This window comes from Notolepis coatsorum (genome assembly GCF_963971535.1).
Source record: "Notolepis coatsorum genome assembly, chromosome: 6".
In the NCBI taxonomy this organism is placed as follows: Eukaryota; Metazoa; Chordata; class Actinopteri; order Aulopiformes; family Paralepididae; genus Notolepis; species Notolepis coatsorum.
The window spans coordinates 58,337,831-58,361,152 of record NC_140170.1 but is presented as its reverse complement, the minus strand read 5'-3'; the positions used below and the strand labels follow the sequence as shown (position 1 = coordinate 58,361,152).

Genomic DNA, 23,322 nt, shown 5'->3' with positions numbered 1-23,322 from the left:
GTGCAGTAACTTGCCTAATGTCCACGATGAGCAAAACACGCAGGACATGTGCTGTTCCTGGCTGTAAAGCTGCTAATACGTCTATGCACATTTTTCCAGAGGATATTGTGCTTCGCCAGCAATGGACCAAGTTCGTTTTTGGGGACCCTCCTAGTCCTGTCGCAACGTCTCATACTCGGGTGTGTACTGCACATTTTTGCAACAACGACGTTGCGAATCAATCACTTTATGATGCTGGGGTGGTTTCCTGGCTTGTTCTAAAGAAAGGAGTTGTACCAACTATTCGGGACCCACCAGAAAGAGTAAGTAGATATGTCGTAATTAGTCAGCTAACTAACTAATTGTTGCTACGTTCACCGTGTGTGTGTGTGTGTTCTTTCTACAGAGTGAGATAGCATTGTTTGGGGGGGTGGGGTGGGGTATCTTATGTTAATTGGGTCAAGAAAATCTAACGTTAGTTCACTGTGCGTGTTCGACGGAGTGAGATAGCTGTGTTTGGGGGGGTGGGGTATTTTATTTCTGTTTATTTATATTGATGTAATATCAATGGAATTTTGCTTTCAGGTGAATGCCACATGCAAGCCCCTATAGGGTTTTTACGCAATTATGCTATACATCCCTTTGTGGCTTGTATTATATATGTAATTGTTTTACTATTTGTCCTTACTTAGGCCACAAGGCCCAGCGCCCAGCTTTGCCTGCGCCCAGCTCCCCGTGACATCAGTTTTGTAGCAGTATTGTACCCATTCTGCAATCTGTTAATAACATTTTCATTCAATCAATCAATCTGCGCGGTGATTGATTGAATGAAAATTTTATTTTTAGTCAATTGTAATGAACCAAATGAGAATATCAATACATTTCTTTTTATCTTTGACTGTGAATAACACCATGCTCAAATTGACCAGACCTGAAAAATCTAATCAAATTAATAGATGGAAGATGATTAAACAGAAGGTTTTGTAGATACAGTACTGAATTCTGCCATCCGGACACATGCAATTTGAAATATGATTATAGAATATAGAATATCAGGCATAAAATGGTTATGCGATTAAAATGCGATTAATTAGATTAATTAATTACAAATCCTGTAATTAATTAGATACATTTTTTTAATCGCCTGACAGCACTAATTCCAACACACATGTAGTTTTGGCTAAACTTACCACTCGGAAACGATTTGCAAGCCTCGCTGTTGCAACTCAACTTTTTCTTCCGAAACATAGTCAGGGTCGCTCTCTGGATCCCAAATATACGGTACTGGTACAGCCATCTTGTTTACTATAAAGTGTTTTCAATTCACCTGGAAGGACGGCGACATGCAGTATGGGCGGAGCTATTTGGTGGGTGGCTGTCACTCAAAGCATTCTGCTAGTATGGGCAGAGCCCATCTAATAACAGCTTGAATTCCAGATGCTGGGAAATTAGGCTTTTGAGTCCTTGATTAGAAATATAAAACAATGCATTTTTTTTTAATAAAACCTTACTAAGGTGTTCCATAGACTCACAGGAATTGTGTAAAGTTGCCCAAATAGTGCTAGGAATAGCAATGCATGTCCCCTTTAACATGGGGATACGTGGCTGTGTTTGCAGGCCTAAAGCTATATTATATATTATAGCTATGGATCTAATGATATAGTCGATTGTCATTGAGTTTCTTCCGGTCAAGATGCAAAAAACAGATAATTTTCCCATCCATACATTTCCGTTTTATACCGTCGTGAATATGAGTGTAGTTTCAGGGCGGTCTGGTGTAATTTCCAAAATGCTGCGTAATGGCCGGCACAGTCTTTCACAGTCTTATTGTTGTCTCACTGTTATGTCCTGTCTTGCACTTTACTTAAAATTATTTATTTATTTACTGTTGTATTGTTCTTAAATGTGAAAAAAGTATGCACTGTAATGCCAAAACACGTTCCATTTTGTACCTGAAAACTATGAAATGGCGAATAAAGTAATCTGAATCTGAATCTGAACGTGTATTCTAGTAAAAACGTTATAATTTCTTCCCTGGACTAGCTACTGTTCTCAAATCAAATTTATATTATCGGTATTATGTTTCATCATGGATGCATGAAAGGGGGGGGGGCGCCCCTCCGTGCTTTGATCTCTACCAACGGAACACGCCACACAAACACACCACACACACACACGCTCCCGATCGCATGAAGGAATTTTTGGATCAACGCAATATTGATACCATTTAGCCCTTACCTTGACCAGGATCTGTCCCGAAAATAATCTGATATCTGATCGCCATTCCAAGTACTGATCGCGATCGTGTTTCCAACGTAATCCAGCAATGAACATGAACCCGGGGGGCCCGACACTCATCGATGCATGTGTTATAAGCGCTTGGCCTGCCCAGAGTAGTTAGACCCCGCCCGCTGGGCGCATATTGGCCCAGACACCAAGCCACATCGTTTCAAATGGAGTGCAATAGCGGCCGCAAGGCGGCAGGCGGCGGTATTGGACTTTTGCGATGTCAGACCCATCCCCAGTGATAACACACAGCTGCCTGCATGTTTATGAATGGAAATATCGAATAAAAGAAATAACGATCATAATAATGAGTATACTCATTGTTGGTGTCCAACGATTGGCGGGCTATAACGAGTATACTCATCATTGGCAATTAAAGAGTTAACAATTGTGTGTATTGAGCCGTACTGTAGTGTACCCATTCTGCAATCTGTTAATACATTTTCAAGCAGTGAGAAGCAGCTTGCAGTGTCAGAAGCAGGAGTGTAACCTTTACCATGCTAGTACCTAGTACTGAAAATACCATCAATCTAACATGATTTTGTAAGGGTGGTAAAGTTGTATGAATACTATATAGTATGGACATCTGACCTGTAGTGTAGAAACCTCCCAAGCCATGACCATTCCCTCAGCACTGCAGGAGTACACCACCTTCAGGCTGGAGGAACACACTACATGTTTAATACATCCTTCAGGCTGGAGGAACACACTACATGTTAATACATACGCCACCTTCAGGCTGGAGGAACACACTACATGTTTAATAAATCAGTAACATTATGATGTTCAAAAATAAACAAATCTATCTTAAACTATTAACTAGTATATATTAAACTACTCTATATATAGTTAACTAGTGTATATTAAACTACTCTATATATAGTTAACTAGTGTATATTAAACTACTCTATATTTAACTAGTGTATATTAAACTACTGTATAGTTAACTAGTGTATATTAAACTACTGTATAGTTAACTAGTATATATTAAACTACTCTATATTTAACTAGTGTATATTAAACTACTCTATATTTAACTAGTGTATATTAAACTACTTTATAGTTAACTAATGTATATTAAACTACTTTATAGTTAACTAGTGTATATTAAACTACTTTATAGTTAACTAGTGTATATTAAACTACTATATAGTTAACTAATGTATATTAAACTACTTTATAGTTAACTAGTGTATATTAAACTACTTTATATTTAACTAATGTATATTAAACTACTCTATATTTAACTAGTTAAATATAATGACAACTATTAAAGAAACTTGAAACTAGTGTGTATTAAACTACTGTATAGTTAACTAGTGTATATTAAACTACTCTATAGTTAACTAGTGTATATTAAACTACTCTATACTCAACAAAGTGAGAGAAAGGTGTGTGTGTGCAGTTCTGTTTCATTAAGGCTTTCGCTCAGCATCATCTGCACTGTACTTCACTTTGTGCACGTGCACTGAATAAAAAATTCCACCATGTACCTTTACATCCCAACATTCGTCTGGCCACACCCCCATCCGCTTACCTTCATAAGCAGGTGTGTGGTCACCTACTCGCCTCCTTCTTCACTTTCACCACAAGGAAGTGCCTTCGGTAGATCCCACACTTGACGAGGTTGTTAGCTGAAGAAAGTTGAGACGTGTTTACATTGTTGCTTGTTTTTTTCTTCTCTCATAATATTAGAAAGAAAAAAGCTAAGTCATAATGTCTACTTCGGAGGGTAGCGCTCGCAACGCCACTCTTCACCAGCGGTTCTCCATTGCCGCCTCCGTCGTGCGTCTTGTAGCGGGGCTGAGACCTCTCTTGTGGTCGGCAGCCACGCCCGGTAGGCGTCCGATGGGTAGTTTGCCTCTCCAAGGAGCTGGTACACCAGTGCCGTCTCCTGTGCGATGGCCTGGTTCCGGCTCTGGTTCCTCTGCTTCCGGGGAATCGTCCGCTGTTGGGCGGCCGGTTCCCTTGGTTGCGGGGGATTTGAGACGCAAACTTTTTGCGTCTCAAATCCGCTCCCGTCGCAAGATGGTGGCTTGCAGACGCGAACGGCCTGGTTTTGGTAAGTTGCTGGAGCCAGGTGAGGATGCGTCGCCGCGTCGGTCTCTACATGCCCGATGGAGACAGAGGACTACATGATAGAGGCGGACGGGTTCTTATTTGAAGGCCCGGTGGAGACAGGTATCCCGCCCGTCCAGGTAACACTGGAGGGGGGTGAGATGTCTCCTTGGGGCGCCTCGTTCGAAGATGTTGGGGTAGAACCTCTGACTCGTCGGCGGGATGCCCTGCTATCAGCCACATCGGAATGTGGCTCCTTGACCAGTAGCCTGCTGTATGTGAGGGATGCGGGCTCGGAGGAGGAAAGCCTGCAGGGGGAACTGCGTGCTTTGTTTCCCGAGCTCATGGCGGTGGCGGCAGTCGCAAACGGCGTGCCGCTGCCGCAGCCACTGCCTGTTCCTGTCCCTGATGATCTCATAGGTCATCTATGGCAACGTCGCCCGGTGAGAGAGGTGGACGTTGTCTACCCATTCTTCCCCTCAATGGCGGCCTATGTCCGTCAGGGCCAGGTGGTCTCCCATATCATAGGCCTTACTCCTGCCTACGTGCAAGTCACGCGGGTGGCGGGTTTGGTCGACGGTATGAAGGAGGGCGTGCCACGGCTTGATAGGCCGATGGCGGCGCTCCTTTGTCCGGAGGTGGTGTGGGAGCCGTTACGGAAGCCGGTTCCCCAAGGGAAATCGGCGAGGCGGTTGGCATATTGGAGCGACCAGTCATTTATCACCGGAACACAATCTCTAGCTGCCGCGTCTACCATCGCGCAGCTGGCGAGATTCATGTCCGGGATATTGACGGGCGGCATGGAGCTGAGTGATGTACAACATGACCAGCTCGCCCAGTCGGCAGGAGCCATCCTGCATCTGACTCAGCTGCAGGCTATAGACGCTGGGAAAGTGCGCACCCTGGCAACTCTGGTCCAGCGCCACCTTTGGCTGGAGCAGGCTCGTGTGCCGGAGAAGAAGAGAGTTCCACTTCTGACGGCACCCCTTTCCGATGCTGGACTATTCGGGACGGCCCTGCAATTGATGACCTCGACTTGCAGAGAGATGCAGGAGGAGCGCTCCGTGTTCCAGCCTCATTTTCCCCCTCCCGATGTCGCCGGTGGAGTCAGACGGCTGCCACGTCGTCAAGCATCCTCCGCCGTGGCCACCGCTGCCACCACCGCCACTGCTGGACCTTCGGTGAAGAAGGCCAGGAGGAGACAGCCGGCCCATCTACGCCCGGAGGCGACGGTAGGGATCGTCGAGACCAGCCGCCGATCGTTTACCATCCCTCCGGGGCTCCACAAGGTGGCAAATCCCGAGCGGCTCGTGGCAGGCGTCGCTAGGACCCAGTGACTTTTTCCCCCTGTGGTCCCCCCCCCTGTTCCCTTCCCAGCCCTGCTATGATTTTGTTCAAAAATAAAGAGTCCCCTCTAAAGGGGGACTATATTTTTTGTTAACAAACTGTGTGTTTATTCACCAAACATATGATGGGGTTGCAACGTGTGAATCTTCGCTAGTATGGGTTGATAGGAGGGTTACTTTCATGTTAGAGCTTAAGCAAGGCCTGCAGCCTACACTCGGTTGAAAAAGGTTTTTTTCTGCCTCGACCTGAATCTCCACATAAAGGTAGAGGCTAGTTGTGTGCTCTGTTGCTTACACAGTGATATTGAGCTACAACACTATTGTGTTGGGTTTGCAGTAATGCTCATATGAAAACGTACCATGGCTCAGCCGTTCTCTCTCTCTCTATCAATGTTGTTTCTGTGTTACAACATGGTTGCGGGTGTAGGATTCACACACACACGCGACTTGGTCTTGTTATAAACCCTGTTCACAGATTGTCTGTCGTTAGCGTGCATTGAATTAGCTTGCGCTATTCATTAGCATTGCTACTAAAGGTATCATATGGCTAGTTGTTGTTGTATGCAAGGGTTGGGCTTGTGAGGGGGTACCGGATAAACCCCTCCTTCCCTCTTCTGATTGGTCAGGGGGTTTATTCCTCTCTTATTAGTTCAGTCAGGGCCAAGCTGTTAGGCGGCTTGGCAGGGAGGGGGGGGGGGGGGGAAGGGTTTCCACCTATCACAGGTGTTGGGTCTTGGGTTTCCCTCCGTCGTAGCACACGTCACTACGCACGTTGCTATTGGACGATGGCTTCCGTGAGTTAGACCCGTATGTAAGGTCTGTTATTGTCAAGTGTCGGGATAGAGCGTAGGAATTAAGGTTCCACTACGCTCGATATACGCGTAACTTGAGTCGGTTGGTCACATGACTCAATGTTACCGTGGCTTTTCAATCTATGGCTCACGTGGGAAGTCTCTCTGGGGAGTTCCGTCTATCCTCTGTGGTAGGGATGACGGGATATAAAAATGTAAACAGTTTTTATCCTCGGCTGCGTCAAGTGGGATTCATGTCAGTGGGTGTTTCTTTCTTTTTTAATAAAAGAGTGTGGAGTATATGAAGCACCACACCCTTCTTGTCGTTCTCCCAGGCGCCTTGAGGGATCAATGTGGGGTCTGGTTAGACTGTCCATTGATGTGTTTTGTGTCCCGACGCATACATAGTGCTGGCTCGGGGTGTTTCTGATAAGAATCATGCGGGTGGCTAGTACGCCTTGGTTACTTGTTATTAAAACAGCGTTTTTATAAAGCAACTGGGATGGGTTTTTTTTTCTCTTCCGAGAGCCTGTTACTGGGTCTCGACGGATTCTCGTTTGGGGGATGTTAACGGAATGGATCAGAACATAGGTAGAGGGGTCTCAAGCCCTTGGGGTGGGCCACCGAGCACGGTTCAAACCGGCCCGTCTGGGTGGCGCCCTCTTTTCATGTTTTTAGATCAACGCGCATATCTGCCCCTTCTCCTGGAGTAGGCATGTCAGCGTGGTTAGGGCACGGGACTGGTTCTGGTCACGCTGGTCCAGGTCAGTTAACCCGTTGTCCGCCGGGGATGCAGATCTGCTGTTCTGGTACCCTGAGGGACTTGGGCTTTTTTCAGGGGAAAAAATGCTGGGTCGGCCCGGGTGTCACAGGGTTAGGTGTTATGGAGACCCTTTGTTGGGTACACGTTGTACCTGGCACTATTGTAAGGGGCTGGTTCTTCTTCTTTTGCTCCTCTCTCACGCATGGCGAAGAGGGGGCTGTTGGGGTGGTCTTCTGGACCTCCTCTGGTAACCCTGTGTGCTTCCCGGGCTGCCGGGCCCGGTCCGAAGTAAAGTTTTGTTGATACCGTAGGCCTGGGATAACCCTTTTTTTTGGGAAACTGAAACACTTGTACTGCGGTATAGCTGGTGTATACCCGCAGGTGTGTTTTGGAGTTTTTTCTTGAGGGGTTATAGGAACAACCACCGTCTGTACCAAGAGGGTAGTTGCTTCCCTGGTATGTTGGAGCAGAGTCAACTCCCGGGTTACCCGGTTGAGTGTGCCCCTGTACGTTCATGACGTCTGCCAATCATGTCAGCCTTCTCTGCCTTGACCCCTCTGGATGGTTTTTTTTTAATGGAGGCTTTGTCATGGTGATCAACAACGCCAGCATACGCCCCTTCCGCCGGGGGGGCTGTTTTCAGTTGACTCCTTTGGCGCCTGTCTCGTCCGCTGTGCTCCAGGCTCAGGTTACAGCCTGCTGCCTGGTTTCCCCGGTGCGCTGCCTGCTTCCGTTGGTTGAACTTTTTGAGTGCTTACGGCCATGCTGACTGCCTGTTCTGCAGGGTCAGTGTGCCAGGCGGTGTGCTATTGGGGGGAAAGGGCCCGCTCTTGGAGGGGCCTTATCCGAATACGCTGGCGATGTGGGGGGCGGTGTCACTAAGTGACCGCCTGGTGGGGTCTTGATACCTGGCGTCATTGACCTCTCCGGGCCCCCTTTTTCCAGGGGATCCAGTCCCTTCAGTGGGTCTGGGTCTTCCTTCGCGCTCCACTGCTACAGCCTTGCCACGGGGTTGGGTTTGCTCTTGACCCCGTGATTTTGGGGGCAGTAACAAGGTTTGTTCCTTCCGTTCGTTCCCTGGTGGCATGCGGGTTGTGCGTGTGTGTAGTCGTGGGGTCAAGCCACGGTCTGCTCACCCTGTGCGTTGAGTTGCTTGAGTTCCTCTTCGCACGGTCGGATCCGTCTCCCTCCCGTAAGCCTCCAATAGGGGGGGTATCCTCCATTAGGGAGGGTCGGGGGGCTCGGTCCTCCCCGGTCTGATGGTTGTGGGGGGCCTCAGCGGGGTACATTTGTCGAGCTATGGCTCCTGCTCAGCTCCTCTTGTGCAGATGATGCTGAGCGAAAGCCATAATGAAACAGAATGTAAGGTTATGTATATAACCAAGTTCTGTGAATTATGGCGACGCTCAGCATCAGACGCCGCTGCAGCCCTTGATCTCGCCTTGTGGTGAAAGTTTGGGAAGGAGGCGAGTAGGTGACCACACACCTGCTTATGAAGGTAAGCGGATGGGGGTGTGGCCAGACGAATGTTGGGATGTAAAGGTACATGGTGGAATTTTTTATTCAGTGCACGTGCACGAAGTGAAGTACAGTGCAGATGATGCTGAGCGTCGCCATAATTCACAGAACTTGGTTATATACATAACCTTACGTTTAGGGCTGTCCCTGACTAAGGATTTGGATAGTCGACTTTGATTGGCCGAAATTAGCCGATAGTAAAAAAAAATAAAAAAAAATAAAAAAATAATTTATCATTCCATTTGGACTGTGGGGGTGCTTAATGTCTGAAGGAGTCAACGGAAGGCTTCTTGTCCTCTGCAAAAACATGCAATTGGTCCACTGATGGATACATCTTGATATTTGTCTAGTCTAGTGTGTTCATTAGATGGGTGAAATCCTCTTTCAGTGCCTCTGTGCCTGTTTTCGTAGGCAGTTAGCCTCTGGTATGCGTGCCATTTAGCGTTAGCCACGCTTCTAGGACTATTTTCTTTTGGAAAGAATGATTTTTTTTTTATAATAATAAAAAAAAAATTATTTTTTTGTTTTTTGTTTTTGCATTCGACTAAGAGGTTGGCAGTCAACTACGGCTCCTTTCGATCAATTAGTCGACTATTCGACTAATAGGGGTCAGCCCTAGTGCAGTTACCTAAATTTGTCCTGTCCCGTGGCCAGTCCAGTGACCTCCGACCTGTGGTCTGTCAGCTGTCTGTTACACTGCACAGTCCCCAGAGTGATGATGTAAATAACACCGTCTTCACTGCCCACCCAGACCTGTTCTCCAACTCCCAGCATGCAGTTCTGCAGAGGGGGGGGGGGGGTAGAGAGAGAATGGGGGAGGGAGGGAGGTGGAGAAAGAGGAAAAGAGAGGGGGAGAGAAAAAGAGAGGAAGAGATACATGGAGGTAGAGACACAGAGAAGAGGGGGGAGAAAGAGAGGGGGGAAGAGAGAGAGAGATATAGAAAGAGAGAGAAAAGGAGAGGGAGTATATACCACGTTAATTGACTGTTATGATTATGCATGACACATACAACAAAAATGTATTATAATTATATATAATTTTCTGCAAAGAAGCCAGATTAGATACAGAGTTATTTAATATAGGTTCACTATAGCTTTTGCAATAAACTCAAACGAATGGGATATGTGGTGGAACCAAACTCATCAATCATGTTATAGACGGATCTTCATGATCAATATAGGTTTAATAGTGAAAACATATATACAAAGTACATGTAGGTTATGATAAGATAAGATAAGATATTCCCTTATTGTCCCCTTGGGGAAATTCAGGCATCATAGCAGCATGGGGGGGGGGGGGGGGGGGGAACAGGCAATACAATTATAGTACAGTAGAAAAGTAAAAATAGGCAGTGTAAATAATACAATTAACTATGAAGGTACACATCTGAGCAAGTAGGCCGTGTAATCAAGGTGCAGGTGAGGGTCTTTATGCCCTATCAGTTATATTATGCATTACAATTAGTGCTGTCAGGCGATTAAAAAATTTATCTAATTAATTACAGGATTTGTAATTAATTAATCTAATTAATCACATTTTAATCGCATAACCATTTTAGGCCTGATATTCTATATTCTATAATCATATTTCAAATGGCATGTGTACGGATGGCAGAATTCAGTACTGTATCTACAAAACCTTCTGTTTAATCATCTTCCATTTATTCATTTGCTTAGATTTTTCAGGTCTGGTCAATTTTAGCATGGTGTTATTCACAAACAATCAAAGATAAAGATTTTTGATTGATATTCTCCTTTGGTTCATTACAATTTACTCAAGCCTAGTAACAGACACAGTATTTCTGACACTGGGAATACATTCCCTGAGATCCATAGATGTCCCTAGAATCAGATACCAAGAACATGCAAAATTTTGGACCATATTAAAAAAAATCTGTAAATGTGTATTCTACGTTCTTTTAACTGCTGCTATGACCCACTGTCACTTCCATGGAACGTGCAATGTACTCACTGTGCCTTGTTGTATTGTATATATATATTGTATCTATTTTTATCATATCTTATTTTCTAGCACTCGCTTGTATTTAAATATGTTTAAGTTAAGTACTGTATGATTTTTTTGGTGAAGGGTGGACTAGAAAAGTAAGATTTTCATTGTATGGCAAACTGTCGTTTTAACTGTGCATATGACAATAAACAATCTTGAATCTTATGGAATGAATGAGATAAAAAAAAAAGTATTATAATAATAAAAAAAAAAATTGCTGTGTAATTAATTAATCTAATTAACGCGATAAACTGGCAGCCCTAATTACAATAAATATAGTTACAATAAACACTGGAATCTAAATCTATACTCTGAGTGAGTAAGTAGTGTACACAGGTGCAGTGTTGCAGTGTACATAAGTGTCCATGGTGCTGCACCCGTAAACACTCATCTCCTAGTCTGGGTATTCAGTAGGTGGTGTCAGAGAAGAAACTACCCATGTGACCTAGTACTGCACTTGGAAAACATTTTGAAATGTTCAATGTGCACATTTAATCAATTGTTTTTTTTCTGGTAAATTAATCGCGTAGATTAACCAGCTAATCACTAAAATAATCGACAGATGAATCGATAACAGAATATGTGTGTGTGTATATGTGTGTATATGTGTCGTGTGTGTATATGTGTCATGTGTGTGTATATATGTGTTATGTGTGTGTGTGTGTGTATGTGTGTATATGTGTGTGTGTATGTGTGTATATGTGTGTGTGTGTGTGTGTGTATATGTGTGTGTGTATATATATGTGTGTGTATATGTGTCATGTGTGTGTATATGTATGTGTGTGTGTGTATGTATGTTACGTATGCTGTTTATTTATGGGGGTTTATTTATGCTATGTATGTTATGTATGTAGGCATGTCTGGTTTGGTTCTGCTTTGTGTGTTGTCTCCCCCTGTTTCTACATGTCTTTTTCTCAGATGCACCCCCTGGTTTCAGTCATCATCTCACCACCTGGTCCCAATCAGCATTTCTGTCCTCACCATCACCACCTGGTCCCACTCTGCAATCAAGCACTCCCACACCCTTTATGTCCCTGTTCAGTTCTGTATGTGGCTTTTGGGTATGTTGTGTGTAGAGCTGGTGGCAGAGCTCTGATTCTTTGTGCTGTTAGTTAGTAGAAATATATTTTGTGTTACCCACTATTGCATTATTCTTGTTTTAGTCTAACCTTTGTTTGTATATTTGTTTGTCTGTCACTTCACCCAGCCTACTGTGATTATATTTGTGTGTATTTACATTTGTTTTCGCACACAGGGACAAGTGAGGACAGGAAGATACCATGGGGTCTACATCTAGCATCACGTAGGTTTACCTGTTGTTAACAACCCTAGTATTAGAGTGAGCACCACCCACTGTATTTATGGGTGCCTAGCGCCTGTCAAAAGGGGGTGGGTTTTCTTTTCCTTTTTGTATTTCATTTGGTGCCACTGGTAGTCCTCCTTAATCCCTGTGTTGCCTTTTATGTAAATAAACATTATTATTTTGCAAAAATGTTTCCTGGCTTTGTGTCGCTACTCTCTCACCCACCATGTCTGTTGCCTTATGTTGCGCCCTTCCACAGGGGTGCGTAACAGTGTGTGTGTATCTGTATATTTGTGTGTGTGTACTCACCAGTGTTGAGGTCCCCAGCTGTAGAGAGTGTGTAAAGGACCAGCTGGACGCATCAAACACCATCACCTTCCCTCCAGACACACACACCCACAGCTGACCTGGAGCACACACACGCACACACACACACATATACACATACACATACACACACGCATATACACATACACACACACACACATACAGAGTGATTCTCCTCAGCGGACAGTATAGGTGTGCTTGTGTGTATGTGTATATGTGTATGTATGTATGTATGTATATATATATATATATATATATATATATATATATATATATATATATATATATATATATGTGTGTATATGACAGGGCTGTCCCCGAAGCCTGTTTTTGGGCTTCGAACTTCGTCAGGGTTTTTGACCTTCGTTCTTAACACTTTCTCTGCCACGCTTATGTACATCCTTATACCATCCTCTGCCAGCTCTATTTGTCTATGGAGAAGTTCCCCTTCTTTGCAGGGCTATAACTTTTTAAATTGTATTGCTAAATTGACATTACTATGGCCCATTCAACGTCAATTATCTATCGTTCAGGATGTAGGAACGTTATACTTTTTCATTCACATATTCATACTAAAATACGGTCTAAACGTATAAGTATGTTTTTATCGTTTTCTGCAGCATTCTCCAGAATGTGATTTATAGCCCTAAATGCATTATATTGATGATCAAATAGTTTGATAGCGATCGGCGGCGGATAAAAAATTTCAAATGGACGTGCTTCTAGAAGTTACTACTTATCATCTGATGTTGACCGGATGGGGGGGGGGGTCGTTTATAATTCCGTGGCCAACGTTAGATGATTCATGTAGTGTGGGTGATATGATCATTAGAGCAGTTTGTATCGAACACGGTAAACATAAACGCTGAAACTTACCCCAGTCTCCTCGGGCCGTTGGGCGATGAGCGTGGAGCAAAAAGATTCCTATTATGGGATGTTGAAATATGCGATCCATCTCCAGGTTGTATAATAGTATATACGTCCAAATCATGTTGTTTATCGAGTTATTGGTAACGGATCGCTATCCATTGTGTCGAGCTCGAGTCCCGGGACCTATAGCGAGTGGTCGGACCGAATTTGGATGAGCACCAGTTTCCGTTTCCGGTTTCCGGTTTGGGCGATCCGCCGATCGGCCACCAGATGGCGCTCTTGAACCGTTGGAGAGTTGAGAGGGGATCAACAGTAGATCTCAAGTCTCCGCGGGAGAAATATGATTGCGATCACAGATTTTTGAAATATTGATCTCAATGACGTGTTACGGCGTCATTAACAGAATTAGCATGGCGGGGAATGACGTCCTTGGCGATTAAAGTGTTAATAAAAAATATATATATATTCAAAATTTGTATTTCTTCAACAACAAAAAAATATGTGTGTACCTGGTGTGTACAGCAGTACGTCTACAGCCTGTGGAGCCGGCAGGTCTAGTGAAGGGTTAATCTTGTGCTTCAGTGTCTCTGCTGTCATCTTAGGAACCATCATAGGCACTGCGCACACGCACACACACACACACACACACACACACACACACACACACACACACAATTATTCAGATTATAATAACAGGTTTATATAATATTGCACGGCAACATAATCACAAGATCATTTGAGAATCCATCTTGTCAGGCGTGAAGTTATAACCACAATGGTTCTGACCAATCAGCAGCCTTATAGGAACTACACGGTGGTTCTGACCAATCAACAGCCTTATAGGAACTAGAATAGAAATACTTTAATCATCCTGAGGGAAATTTGACACTACAAATCGCTCACAGTAAACATTTAGACAGAACAAATGTCACGAATAAGAATAACAAAACAAATTGCCTAAGAATAGAATAAAATATACAGTAAATAATATACAGTAAAAATATACAGAAGTCTACAGTAAGTGTAATATTGAACAGTGTTGTTTTAAAAGTAAGAGTCCAGGAAGATGGTAACTGTCACTCAGTGCAGTGCTCAGTGATGCAGTGATGCAGTGAGGCTCAGTGATGCAGTGAGGCTCAGTGATGTAAAGTCTGATGGCTGTCGGAATGAAGGACTTCCTGTGCCGTTTAGTGCTGCATTTAGGTAGTGTGAGCCTGGCACTGAACATGCTCCTCCTGTCAGCCAAGTCTGTGTGTAGTGGGTGGAAGGGGTCTGTGTGTAGTGGGTGGGAGGGGTCTGTGTGTAGTGGGTGGGAGGGGTTTTCCCTGATGGCCTGGAGCTTAGCAAGGCTCCTCCTCTCCGCCACCACCGCTAGAGAGTCCAGCTCCACCCCAACCACGCTACTGGCCTTCCTGACCAGCTTATCCAGCCTGTTTGTGTCCCCTGCTCTCAGTCCGCTGCCCCAGCAGGTCACAGCGTACAAGAAGGCGCCCGCCACCACCGACTCATAGAACATCCTCAACATCCTTGTACAGACGGTGAAGGATCTCAGCCTTCTGAGGAAGTAGAGTCGGCTCTGGCCCTTCTTGTACAGTGCCTCTGCGTGTTTTGACTCGTTCAGTTTGTTGTCGATGTGAACTCCGAGGTATTTGTAATCCTCAACCATGTCCACATAATAATAATAATAATAATAATAATAATAATAATAATAATATAATAATAAATAATAATAATAATAATATAATAATAATAATAATAATAATAATATAATAATAATAATAATAATGGTAATGATAATAATAATACTACTACTAATAATAATAATACAAATAGTATTAATAATGATAATAATAATAATACAAATAGTAATAATGATTATAATAATAATAATAATAGTAGTAATAATGATGATAATAATAATAATAATAATAATAATGATGATTAATAATAATAATAATAATAATAATAATAATAATAATAATAATAATAATAATAATAATAATAATAATAATAATAATAATAATAATAATAATAATAATAATAATAATAATAATAATAATAATAATAATAATAATAATAATAATAATAATAATAATAATAATAATAATAATAATAATAATAATAATAATAATAATAATAATAATAATAATAATAATAATAATAATAATAATAATAATACCATCCATCTTGATGTTGTCACAGTGAGCCAGTTTGGAGGCAGCATAGATGGCCTTGTTGCTCTGTGAGCTGCCGACCACAGCGTCCATGAGCAAGGCATTACACAGAGCCTGCTGCATGTACTGAGGGTCCTGGACAACAACACAGAGTTATGATGTCATCATGAAGCTGAGATATTATGAGGTCACATAGCTGTTAGTGTTAGATCACATAGCTGGTAGTGTTAGTGTTAGATCACATAGCTGTTAGTCTTAGATCCCATAGCTGTTAGTGTTAGATCACATAGCTGTTAGAGTTAGATCACATAGCTGTTAGTGTTAGATCACATAGCTGTTAGTGTTAGATCACATAGCTGTTAGATCACATAGCTGTTAGTGTTAGTGTTAGATCACATAGCTGTTGAATGAATGAATGACTTTATTTGACAATATAAAAAATAAACATGTGACAGAAAAGCACAGTCAGGATATACTGCCAAGGAGGTAACACAAAAAAGCTCAGAGCTTATTTCCATTGTGGTCCTTGTGGGGGGGTAGGGGAGTGTGATGCTTAATACATGCATCATACAAAACATGACATCACAACACATCACATATACCATTTAACATTTATATACATAACAGACTCATACAACATGCAAGGTGCCTTAAGCTAAGTGTCTAGGTCAAGTATAGTCCCTTTTGAGCCATGTCTTCAGGCTGGACTTGAATCTAACGGCATTGTCTATGATTTTCAGTTCACTGGGCAGACTATTCCAATAGACAGCTGCTGAATACAGGAAAGACTCCTTCCCCATACAGCTCCTGAATCTGACTGGCACAAAGTCAGTTGAGCTGCGCCTAGTTGGGTATGCATGTGTGTCCCTGATTCGGTTGAAGTAGTTGTTAAAGTACACTGGCACTACCCCATGCACTATTCTGTGAACTAGGCACATCCCTATCTGGTTTCCTCTGTCTTCCACCTTAAGCCATCTCATGATCTCAAAGTGAGATGGGTCAAGGTGGGTTCGGGCAGGTAGCCTTAGTATTACCCTGATTAGCTTGTTTTGTGAAGTCTGTAGTTTTATTTTCTGACTTTTGGGGGCACTGTTGTACCAGGAGCCACACGCATAGTCATAGTGACACTGTATGAGTGCTCCAGCAAGAATCTTCATCGCTGACTGATCTAGAAAATGAGAGATTCTGGCTAGGTATCTAGTCCTGTTATTGCACTTTGTAAGTGCTTGGTGAGCCATGCTTTCCCCTGATAAGCTGTTTTACAGGACGCAACCGAGATATTTCACAGATGTTTTGTCTGTGAGAACAGTATCTCCTATTCTAATGTTAAAACCTGGCAATTTTCTGAGCCTGACCTTTGACCCGAATAGAATGGACTCAGTCTTCCCCACATGGAGGGACAGCTTGTTGTAGCCTAGCCAGTCACTAACCATCTCTAGTTCTGCACTCAATGTCTGCTCAACCACTTGTTTGTCTTTGTGAGACACTAGCAAGGCGGAGTCATCCGCGTATAAAAAAAGGTCACATGAGCAAGCTGCTTTCAGGTCATTAATATACAGGAGAAAGAGTGTTAGTGTTAGATCACATAGCTGTTAGATCACATAGCTGTTAGTGTTAGTGTTAGATCACATAGCTGTTAGATCACATAGCTGTTAGTGTTAGATCACATAGCTGTTAGATCACATAGCTGTTAGTGTTAGATCACATAGCTGTTAGATCACATAGCTGTTAGTGTTAGATCACATAGCTGTTAGATCACATAGCTGTTAGTGTTAGATCACATAGCTGTTAGATCACATAGCTGTTAGTGTTAGATCACATAGCTGTTAGATCACATAGCTGTTAGTGTTAGATCACATAGCTGTTAGTGTTAGATCACATAGCTGGTAGGGTTAGTCAGACGGTACCTTGTGCTGGTCGGCCATTTTGCGCCCCGCCCACATCTCTTTGACCATGAGGCTCCAGAGCTCCGTCTCCGTCTTCAGGTTCAACTCAAACGTCTCCTTCCTGCCCGACACTCTGAGCTTCAGAGAGGGAATCCTGAGGAGGAGGAAGGGGGAGGAGGAGACCCTCACCTCCTGAGGGGGGGGGGGGAGAGAGAGAGAGAGAGACAGAGAGGGAGAGATAGGGGGGAGAGAGGGGGGGGGGAGAGGGGGGGGGAGAGAGAGGGAGAGAGGGGGGGAGGAGAAAGATAGAGTCAGAGAGACACAGAGAGACAAAGAGAGAGAGAGTCCTGGGTTATATGGCTTAGAAATGGGGCAGGTTACCGGGAATACATGCGTTACCCATATAGAGAGAGAGAGAGAGAGAGAGTCAGAGAGTGTGCAGCTTTCTATTGTGGTGGTGGAGGTTAGGTGCACTTTAGTCTGTGTTTGTAAATAAGTAATGTTTTTTTTGTGTTGTTTTTTATGCTGTGCGTTTATGTGAATGTTGATTAGTGGTAGTTGAGCTATGGTTATAATTATATTGTCATTTCGGATGTATGGAGGCACTGTATGCTTGGTTAAAGTTGTGAATGGAGGTGTATTCATTCACATGTGATCCAGGGACGTAGCGAGGAGTGGGCTGTAATTGGTCGAGATACGTCACGTGGTGTCAGTGAAACAGTAAACAAGAAGTTGCGGGGAATTTGACAGCAGCGAAGGGAAACGAGTGAGGACTGGTGAGTGAATGTGTGTAAGCGATTTGTTTTAAGAATGATAGTAGTATTGTGGTAGTTATTGATTGAATGTGTGTTTTGTTTCAAGGTTTGTAACCTGTTGGAGAAAAGAATTAAAACCGTTTTACAACTGAGTGGCATCCTGTCCATACCTTCACCCCAGCAGCGGGAGTAAAGCTGCACAGTTACAAACCACGGGCGGCGGCAGAAGAGTGGCTGAACGCGCCGTCAGATAAGGACAAAATAACGAGGGATATGAGGTACTCCTGTGTCATTGTAAATGAAATAACTCGCGCATCAGGCCATACGGGTCAGCGAGCAGGAACTTTCACCTGGTTTCAAATGCTGATACAAGCAGCTGACACAGCTGAGGACGCTAACGCAGCTGAATGAGTGAATGAATGAAAACGTTGTTTGACAGATGTCAGTGCTAACTACAAATGCGATCAGGAGTAATGCCAAGCTACTGAAACTGGCTATCAAATAGCATACCAAAGCTAACGTGGACAAACAATGAAGGCAGTTGATTGTTTGTTTGAGCATTTTATTAACAGATTGGAGAGTGGGTGCAATACAGTGCAGCTCAGTGCACACGGTTGCTGGGGGGATGTAGACCAGAGAGGACTTTCGTCTTGTTTACATCAGGGTCCCCCATCCAGTTGAGGATAAAAGCTATAGTTTGTTTACTAGCCCTGCGATGGTGCCAATCATATTATATAGGTGTATGCTGATTAGTAGCCCTCTAATTTCAAGACCTTTAGCTTAGTTTGAGTGTACCTGGGTGGCAAGCCGGCGGGAGAAGGTGAAACCTACTCCACTTTGTTTATTTGTATTGTTTTCCATTTTTGGGCGGTATCCCTGGGGGGACCTCTGGTGAGCCTGGTAACGCCGCTGAAGACTAGTTAGGCTAGGATAGTTAGGGAAGTAGCTTCTGAGCTAGTTTAGGCAGCTAGAGAGGGCGGAAGACACAAGGTAGATAAGGAGTTACGGGTACGCTCAATTAGGTTATTATTTATTAGGTTATTTATTATTACAATTATTTATTTTATGGTCAAATAAATAATAAATAAATAAAAATAAATAAAAATTGATCAATTAAAGAAAGAGAGGGCCAAAGTGAAGGCAGCTTTCACAAGAAAGGCCAACAGCATTTTGCGAATGGCGCCAACTATGCTGCGAGAGGAATTGAAAAGTGGGTGGAAATCCCTTTCTGAGGACGCAGAAAGGCTTCATGCAGCTAATTATGTGTGTGAGGCCTGTCTGATTGATGAAGCAGGCGACATGGAGGCTGTGGATGATAAAGCCAAAGCAGACTTGGAGAGGGTAACCATAGAGTGTGATACAACATTAAAAGAGGTGAAGCAGGCAATCCATTCCAACCTTTGGTCAAAATATGCAGAGACCGAGCTAAAAGCAGCCATTGGACGGGCAGAAAGAAGCTATGAAGGTGCGGGAGAAGTTAACCTGGAAACAATCACCTACGAAAATGGTAAAGAACAAGTCACACTCTTGGAATCTCTCATCACCAAGGCAGAAAGTCTGCTAGCTGTCTGGGAAGGGTGGATCCCTGAAGGCGCTGCGTGCGAGGTTAGAAAAAAGCTGCAAGTACTGGAGGACAAGAGAATTGACCTCTGGCGAAGGTGGGTGGTTGAATTCGGCAGGGTCCAGAAAGAGCAGGCTGATAGAGCCATTGAAATCAGGCTAAAGGCCGCCTCCGACATTGCAGAAGCTGAAAAGGAGCCGCTGAGGCTGAAAGAAGAGCCGCCGAGACCAGGCTAAAGGCAGCCGAAGTTAGCGCTGGGTCTGAGGAGAGGGCCGCAGATGCCAGAGAAAAGGCAGCTGAGATCCAGTTGGTAATGGCAGAGGCCGCCGCAGAAGAGCGTGCCGAGCTGGCTAAGGCGCAGCGGAAAGCATGGGAGGTAGCACACAGCGCTAGCATAGCAAGCCTGGAAGCGGGAGGCTCACAAGCAGCAGCCATACAGAGAGTTCGCCTTCACCCAATACAGCTACCAAAGTTCAATGGTTGCATGAGAGACTTTCACCGTTGGCGAAGAGACTGGGAAAACCTCCAGCGACAGGGAGATCCATCTGGGTCAGCCGAAGTAAAGAAATTCCAGCTCCTAGACAGTGTGGAGGAGAGAATCATCAATGGCGTTAGGCTCTCAAGCTACGACACAGCTCATGATATGTTTAGGGTCCTTGAAAACCGGTTCGGGAATAAGACCACCATCGCCATTCAGATAATTGAAGAGTTGGAGAAGTTGCCGGTGGCAAAAGGTAACAAGCCGAGAAAAACAATAGAGCTCATCCAAGCTGTTGAGAAGGCCCTTACTGACCTGACAGACTTAGGAAATATTGGAGCTATAAAGAATCCACTTGTTATCAAAGCTATTGAAAGCAAACTGCCTGAATGTGAGCTGAGGAGCTGGCTCACCTTTAAAGCTGCACCTGTGAACAATGTCACCCCTGAAGGCCACTTTGACGCTCTCCTAAAATTCTTAATAAATGAAGAAGTAGTCCTTGAGGCGTTGGTGCAGCTAAGACCCTCAGAAGTGTTCGAGAAGCCAAGCAAGCCAGAGTGGAAGACGTTCACACGAGCAACAGGAATGGTTGCGACTGGAGAAGAATGCAGCGTGTGTGGAGATGAGGAGCACGGAGGCAAAATGTTCTTTTGCAAAAGGTTCAAAGCGCTCAGTCTGGCTGAGAGAGAGACGTCGTCGAAAGGAATGAAGCCTGCCAGAGATGTTTGACATCCCATCAGAGGGATGGAGAATGCAGCGACAGGTTCCTTTGCAGGAAGTGCTGCCAAAAGGGAGAGACCTCCGACCACCACTACCTCATGTGCTCTGCAGAAGGAGGGCAAAAAGGAGAGGAGAGGAGAATGGGAAGGCAAAGGGTGGAAACAAGCGGCGTAAACACAGGAACACTCTCAGAAGAGCAACAGAAGGCACTTGCTAACATCTCCCCCGAAGCAGCGGACCAGATTTTAAGGGCATTCACCAACCAAACAACAGTGTCAATGAGCACAAGCAGTAAGGGTGGTAGTCTCCGTGGAAAAAATGGCCTGAGGGAGCATCCTGTGCTTATGATGATCATGGAGGTCATGACAAACGGAGAGCAAACTATTGGGACCCTAGTAGACCTTGCGTCCGACACCAACTACATAACCCACCAAGCTGCCAAAAGACTCAGACTGAGAGGGGAGAAGATAACGTTGGTTGTGCATGGAGTTGGTGGGATGAAAGTGAGAGTCAAGACAGAAAGGTACCTGCTCAAGGTCAGGATGTGTATTTCAGAGGACACATGGAGTCCCCACCAGATAGTCTGTTATGGCCTGGATGAAATCGCCCGAGCAGGCAGAGTCGTCAGCCCGAAGCAGCTTAAAAGATTCTTCCCAGAAGTCAAAACGGAGGAGCTGGTCCGGCCAGAGAAGATCGAGCTCTTGATCAGCCACCGGGAGGGTCGGCTTGCTCCACAGCGGATGAAGAGAGTGGGAGATCTGGTGCTGTGGGACGGCCCGCTAGGGAAGACTGTGGGGGGAACGCACCCTGATCTGTTTGAGGAGATGGAGATGTCAATCCACAACTCTAAGACTCATTTTGCACACTCTATGAGAGCAAAAGCGATCACGGTGGAGGAGATCTCCTGCGAGCTGGTAAACACCAAAAGAAAAAGGGCTCAGAAACTGGACAAGGTCACGAGAGGAGTGGAAGAGATCCTCCCCGCTGGAGGCTTCTCTCTCAAGCCATGGGTTCAGTCCGGTCAAAGTGGAAGGCGTGAAAGAAGTCAGCCCAAGCAATCTGGTGAGGTTTCGAGTCTGGCGCTCGAAACCCTGGTGTTGCCCAATGCCAGAGAGGCTGTGTGTAAGGTTCAGCAGCTTGGCCAAGCTCTGTGGGGGGGCCATCAGCTGGGTCCGCCGAGCGGTGAACAAGTGGCGAATCCGAGGTGGAGCCATAGAGAGAGCAGAGTGGGAGGCCAAGCACTTGATGCAAGCAAAGAGTGTGTTGATAAAGATTTGTCAATTTGTCGCTAACCATGGCTGAGAAATGTGTTGCATTAGAGGAAGAAAAGGCCTCTTTACATACTATGATGAAACGGTCACAAGAAAGTCATCAGTCTGAGATTAATTCTTTAAAAAGTGAATTGGATAAAGTATCAGCACAGTTGCAAATGACTGAGTACAGTCTTGAGGAGAGAGAGAAGATCCACCATGATGAGTGTGAAGGGGCCTCTGCCCTGAAGGGGAAAGTGGAGCATCTCCACGTACAGTTCCATAAAGAGTCAGATAAAGTGAGAGAGGCAGTTAACAAACATCATTGTCTACACAATGAATTGCAAGCCAAAGATGAGCAAATCAACTGCATCAACGTTCAAATAAGTCAAAGAAAGGAATTACTTGCTGGACTCGGTCAACAGCTGAAGGAGAATGATGCAGCCATTGCCCATGTCATGGATTCTGCCTCAATTGAAAGGCTGAAACATGCTGAAGAGAACAATGGTCTAATAGCAGAGTTGGGAAGAATGGAATATGAGCACAGAAGCTCTCTGAGCAGCTGGAAACTACAACAGCCTGTTAGCAATGGAACTGAGATTTCAGTTTCACAGAATAAATGGAAGACATTACATCTCAAACTCAAGCTGTAACAAAATAAATATGTGACATTTTTGTCCTTGAAGGGACATTTCTTCATCTTCAAAAAGAGGGTCTGTCCTCGAAGCATGGGAGCTTGGGGCCGCTTCCGAGAACTTTGTTTGGCAGCTAAAAAGGGAGTAGCATTCCCTGAGTCAACTCTGAACAGACTTGTGTCCACCACCAAGGGAGAGTGTTATCTGTTGTGGTCTCCTTGGGTCTAAAGACCAGGATACCAAGTGGGAGGTGTGCAGCTTTCTATTGTGGTGGTGGAGGTTAGGTGCACTTTAGTCTGTGTTTGTAAATAAGTAATGTTTTTTTTGTGTTGTTTTTTATGCTGTGCGTTTATGTGAATGTTGATTAGTGGTAGTTGAGCTATGGTTATAATTATATTGTCATTTCGGATGTATGGAGGCACTGTATGCTTGGTTAAAGTTGTGAATGGAGGTGTATTCATTCACATGTGATCCAGGGACGTAGCGAGGAGTGGGCTGTAATTGGTCGAGATACGTCACGTGGTGTCAGTGAAACAGTAAACAAGAAGTTGCGGGGAATTTGACAGCAGCGAAGGGAAACGAGTGAGGACTGGTGAGTGAATGTGTGTAAGCGA

General features: G+C 44.3%; 1 protein-coding gene across 1 annotated transcript in view; it reads right to left on the bottom strand.

Annotated features, from left to right (window-relative positions):
• The window catches only part of LOC311229500 (DENN domain-containing protein 3-like), a gene marked incomplete at both ends in the record, with an annotated part of 92,080 nt that overhangs the window by 18,423 nt on the left and 50,335 nt on the right, over window positions 1-23,322 (bottom strand). Inside the window, 6 exons of the mRNA XM_084315579.1 lie at window positions 2,857-2,923; window positions 9,370-9,521; window positions 12,362-12,459; window positions 13,759-13,866; window positions 15,429-15,558; window positions 17,331-17,501. Coding sequence (XP_084171705.1) covers window positions 2,857-2,923; window positions 9,370-9,521; window positions 12,362-12,459; window positions 13,759-13,866; window positions 15,429-15,558; window positions 17,331-17,501 — 726 coding nt within the window. The remainder of the gene's footprint in view (window positions 1-2,856; window positions 2,924-9,369; window positions 9,522-12,361; window positions 12,460-13,758; window positions 13,867-15,428; window positions 15,559-17,330; window positions 17,502-23,322) is intronic.